This window comes from Culex quinquefasciatus, chromosome 2 (genome assembly GCF_015732765.1).
Source record: "Culex quinquefasciatus strain JHB chromosome 2, VPISU_Cqui_1.0_pri_paternal, whole genome shotgun sequence".
Lineage (NCBI taxonomy): Eukaryota > Metazoa > Arthropoda > Insecta > Diptera > Culicidae > Culex > Culex quinquefasciatus.
Genome location: NC_051862.1, coordinates 115,302,879 through 115,308,356, shown reverse-complemented (window position 1 = coordinate 115,308,356; position 5,478 = coordinate 115,302,879). Strand labels below are relative to the sequence as shown.

The 5,478-nt window shown below is 46.2% G+C and overlaps 1 protein-coding gene across 1 annotated transcript; it reads left to right on the top strand.

Moving 5' to 3' along the window:
• The first annotated feature begins 260 nt into the window (after positions 1-260).
• On the top strand, positions 261-3,016 carry LOC119766276. The gene is made up of 2 exons (XM_038250721.1): positions 261-2,168; positions 2,228-3,016. The coding sequence occupies exons 1-2, from the start codon at positions 261-263 to the stop codon at positions 3,014-3,016; spliced, it is 2,697 nt and encodes an 898-aa protein (XP_038106649.1).
• Positions 3,017-5,478: the final 2,462 nt, after the last annotated feature.

The window sequence follows — 5,478 nt, the reverse complement described above, 5'->3', positions numbered from 1 at the left end:
TCCGGTTACGCAACTTCGCCCTCCGCCTCAAGCAACGAAGCCTGGTCAAGTCAGTCTTTGTGCGTAACGACAGGCTTTCTGTGTTGCTTCCTGGGCAGAAACGCTACGTGCCGGTTGAAACAGCAGAGCAGCTCGGCGAACTCGCTGGGAACATTCCTGACGAAGAGTGCTCATCGATTTTCTTCGATGCTACTTCCGCGGATCTCTCCGCGTCCTCGCGCTGCTAGACGCACCGCTTCGCTGACGTTTCCCAGATCAACATGACAACCAACATCTCTAATCTACGCATCGGGCACCTGAACGTCAGGGGCCTGGAGCATAACATTGACGGAATTAAACTTCTTCTCGACGCCTGCCAGTACCACATCTTTGCCGTGAGTGAAACCAAAATGAAGAGCTCCTCTCCAGTAGGACCGGTGCGCGTCCCCGGCTACAACTTTGTCAAACACTCACTACCTGCTGGTCGTGGCCGTGGGTCACGGGCCTGTGGAGGAGTTGGATTCTACGTCCGGAAAGGTCTCAAGGTAACGCCGATAATAAAGTCAACCCACGACGTCTCGCTGCCAATCGCTTCGAGGGTGGAGTACCTTGCGCTTCAACTCAAGGTTGGGGAGTCAAACATCGCGGTCATCGTCCTTTACAACCCCACTGGAGCGAATCCGGCGTTCAGCCAGAACTATGAAAAGCTGCTGCTGGACCTGCTTGATTTTGAGTGCGACCGGACTTTCGTCCTAGGGGACTTCAACATCAACGTTGCCTCCAATCAACCGTCCGCCAACCTCACCTCGCTGAAGCAGATCAACACGACCTTCAACCTGACGGTGCTTGAGACTGACCACACAAGAATTACCGACACATCCTCAACAACGATCGATCTGATGATCACAGATTGTCCGCAGCTCATCAAAAAAGCCAAAGCTTCTCCCGCCAGCACCATCTCGGACCACGAGGTGATCTATCTCTTGGCTGACGTCAGGATACGGAAACCGGTTCAGCGGACGGTTCGAGTGCATAATTTTCGGAACGTCGACGCGCTTCAGCTTCAAGCTGATTTTCAAGACCAAGATTTTCGACCGTTTTTTGAAGCCGAGGACGTCAACGACAAAACCGACCTGCTAACAGTGCTAACCACCAAGATCACCTATCTGCTGGACACGCACGCCCCGGAAAGAACCATCTCCGTGCGCGACGAGCGTACTCCGTGGATAACACCTCAAATCAAACGAGCAACTACACTGAGAGATCTAACCTTTAAGCTCTACTCGCGTAATCCCAACAGGAGAAGAGGTGATGATCAGTGGCTGGAGTACTTGCGCTTACGTGACCGCGCAGGCACGTTGATCTCTGTAGCAAAGAAGCCCTACGCCGACCAGCATTTCGGCCACGATCGTCCCGCCAAGAAGCTGTGGAGTAACCTCAAGCGTGAAGGCATCCACAATCCGTCGAAGCAGAGCTCTTCCGCTGATGAGATTGACGCGGACGAACTCAACGGCTTTTTCGCAGAAGGTCACCGGCGACTCGGAGCAGGCCGCGATAGCACCGCACCACCAAGAGAACCGAGCCACCGGACAGCGGTGGATCACGGAGCAAACGAGTTCAATTTCCGACGCACAAACGTTGACGAAGTCTGCCGGAAGATATTTGACATACACACGAATGCCGTGGATTGCTCTGCCCCTTCGTGCTCCCGATTCTGTCCCATCTCTTCAACGCCGTCATCTCTGCCCAAGCCTTTCCAGCCTCGTGGAAAAAAGCCATCATCACGCCCATCCCCAAGCCCAGTACTGCCAAAGGACTTTCGCCCCATTAGCGTCCTTCCTGCAATTTCGAAAGTGCTGGAGAAGATCTTGCTGGATCAGATTACCGACCACCTGGACAACCCTAACAACCGCCTGCTTGCTCGTCACCAATCTGGTTACAGAAAAGGATATGGCACCACAACTGCACTGGCGAAGGTAACGCACGATGTGTACAGCAACCTGGACGACAACCGCTGCACAGTGATGGTTTTGGAGGACTTCTCGCTAGCGTTCAACTGTGTTGACCATCGCCTGCTGGGACAGAAGCTCAACGGCGAATTTCACTTCTCAAGATCGGCGTGCAGGCTTGTCTCGTCATTCCTCGGGCAGAGATCACAATCCGTGCGCCACCGCGATACTGTATCCTCGGTTCGTGCGGTCAGCGATGGCATCCCTCAAGGCTCCTGCTTGAGTGCGCTCCTGTTCAGCTTGTAATTAACAGCCTGCCCTCCGTTCTGCAGTGCAGCTATCAGCTGTACGCAGACGATCTGCAAATATACACATCTGGACCGGTTTCCGAAATCAACAAGCTGATTAAAAAGATCAACGAAGACCTGGAAGCCATCACACGCTGGGCGAAGGCCAACTGCCTCTATCCGAATCCCAAGAAAACACAAGCAATTGTCTTCTGTCGGAACGGGACGGTTGAGCCTCAAGAAGAGATCGTCTTCAGCGGGGAAACTGTGCAGCTGTCCAGTACGGTGACTAACCTCGGACTCCAGATGGACAGGAACATGACGTGGGTGCGGCAAGTGAACGACGTGGTGCAGAGAGCGTTCAACACGTTGAGAACATTCCGGAGATTCGCTGCGGTTCTTTCTACGGCGACTCGACGCAAGCTGGTCCAAGCCGTCGTGATGCCCATCTTCACATACTGTGACGTTGTGTACCACCACGGCCTCTCCGCGGCGCTGAAAGAGCAGCTGAATCGCTGTTTCAAGTCGGCGGTGCGCTTCGTGTACAATCTCCGGCGCCGAGAGACAACCGCCGCGGTCCGGAACAGCATCTTTGGGCACGACCTGCTGGCCAACTACAAAATTCGATCCTGCTGCTTCATCAAACGGGGGTATGACGGCAACCTACCAGACTACCTACAAGAACATCTCGTGCACGGGCAACAACAACGAACGCGAAACTTATCATCCCAAGGCACACCACTTCGAGCGGCAAAAGCGTGTTGGTCGCTGGAGCCTCGTGCTGGAATCACCTTCCCTTAGACATTAAGTTGAAACCAACCTTTTCGATTTTCAAAAGTGCGCTCAAAAGGCACATTCAAGAGTAAGCTTTGCTAGACTTAGATGTTTTGAAATTTGTTAGTTCGCTTTGGATCAAATGTAAATTTCCGGATAGTTGCTTCCTTGACTTGATATAAAGTCCACACTAACAAGTTGCCGTACCCAATAAAACAACAAATTACAAAATTACGATCTTCAAATTCAAATTTGAATTCGATCTATGATCAATATCGGATGGTAAAACCAATCAAACTGACAAAACCAATTTATAGACCTTAAATCTTTTTTTCTGTTTTCCAAAAAAAATACACCAGAAGCTGCTTTTATTTTAGTCCAACCAAAATGCATTACAAAATATTTATTATCAATGCTTCAAAATGAATCTCTTCCAATGCCGAAGTTAAAAATCTTAAAATTTTGTTGGTAAGAAGCATTAATTAAACTATAGAATTTTATTTAATAAGGTACTTTGCCCTTTCAGAAAAAAAGAGAGTATAAATCTATAAATCTCGTAAAACCAAACATACTTGGAATAAACCGTGGAAAAAACTTACTGGACAAGTTTGTAATTATATTCGAAGCTAGGAAACCAATCCCCCGAAGAAAGTAATTCCGGTCCCGCCCTAGGTTCCTCTTAGGTCCCGATCAGCCAAGCACCCAGCTCATCCTGTTTACAAATAACTCGGCGATGACCCTGGCTGGTTCAAGAGTTGTTCGATGTGGCCGAAAACACGCCCTGTTTATTGGGTATTTCGACAAAATGATCACCTATCGATATTTCTCAATTCAAAATTTGTTTATGAAAAATAAAAGAAAACTTGTTTTAATAATAGTTTAATGATGAATTCTCTAATTTTCACTAATCCGAAACGGAAATCCGTTCCAATTAACAGGCTTTCGCAACGCAACAGGGTGTAACGCGACATAAACAATTTCTAGACCTCTAATCTCGTTCGTACTCTTTTTAATTTTTCCCACAAAAAAACTACATGAGAAATTTGCCATTAATTTTATTCAAGTACAAAAAAAGTCATATTTCAAAATGAAGCTCTTCCAAAGCCGAGTTCAGAAATCTGGAAATTTAGCTTCAATTGATCCTCAGGACCGAGTTGTTTTCCTGCCTCTAGAAAAGATATGTGGGCTAAATACTTATAAAGTCATAGTTTAAAATTAATTTCCTTTGAACATACATAAAATTTGTTTCCATAATTGGTCTTTAATAAGAATGCCCAGATTAGTAATTCATCTTGAAGATTTGTTGTAAGATTTTCCTCAGCTGAAGAAAATGTTTTCCATGTTTTCATTACACACACATGATCTAAAAAATGTTAACATAATGATTTTACGAAAAAATACAATGGTTTAGAACACAAATCATTTAAATGAACAAATGCGCTTGCACCCAGGAAAAGTACTTCTGAAAACTTAAAATGTTTTGGACAGAATCCTGAATACTTTGATATTTTGATTTGGATTTTCACATTGAAAAAAAATGTGCCCGAACACTTGCCCAAATGAGCCCGAAGGTGCCCAAAGGTGCCCGAAAGTGCCCGAGAACGTGCCCGATGGTGCCCAGGGCTCTTTGATGAGAGTGGTTTTCCCCTTGCTCTTTTGTGTCGCTGTTTGTGTGCATGGGGTGATTGGGCATAATAATTGAATGATGCCATCAAAAGTGCAGTGCTTCTGGGGACGCGCAGTCCTGTTTTTTCGTGATAAATTTCGTCTCTTTTGTGTCGCTGGTTGTGTGCATGCACACAAAGAAAAAATACTCTAAATTTAAAAAGATCGTTCGTTGGATTAAAAGTTCGCGTTGGTGATTATTCGTAGAAAGTTCAAACTTTTTAATTTAATAGTTGTAAAGTTTTTGATTCTACCATGCACTTCCGGAACAAAATCGTTGTATAGGTAAAAGTTTTTTACTTTTATTATAAGAAGAAACTTTTTATGGCAACAATATATAACATTCAATATTACAGTGATGATTTTGGAAAAATGTGATGGATTTTATTTCTATTTTTATTTTTATTTCAATAATAAAAGTGCTGCTTATGCAGCTTCACATCGCGGCCTACATTTTGGAGCGCGACAGCGATGTAGAGAACAGGGTAGTCTCGTTGCCGGCCATCATCAGGACAGGCTTGGAGGAGTTGGCCATTGGGTGTTAATTCGGGAAGGTAAGTCGACGTTTTTCGACTGGGAAGTGAAGCGCCTGGACCGATAGTTCCCGATCGCATCGTCCTCCTTCGAGAATGGCACAAATGTTGCCAGTTCATCCGGCCGAATCTGCGCCGTCGCGAGTTGAGAGTTTTCGGGCGGGATTTGCTGAAAGAGTTTGAAAGTAAATTAAACTGGCTAGGCACTGAACACATTCTCAATACTCACCGGTGACTTCTTCGGTATTCCAGGTAGATGTTCTTGATTCGGTTCGTTGGATATCGCTCCAA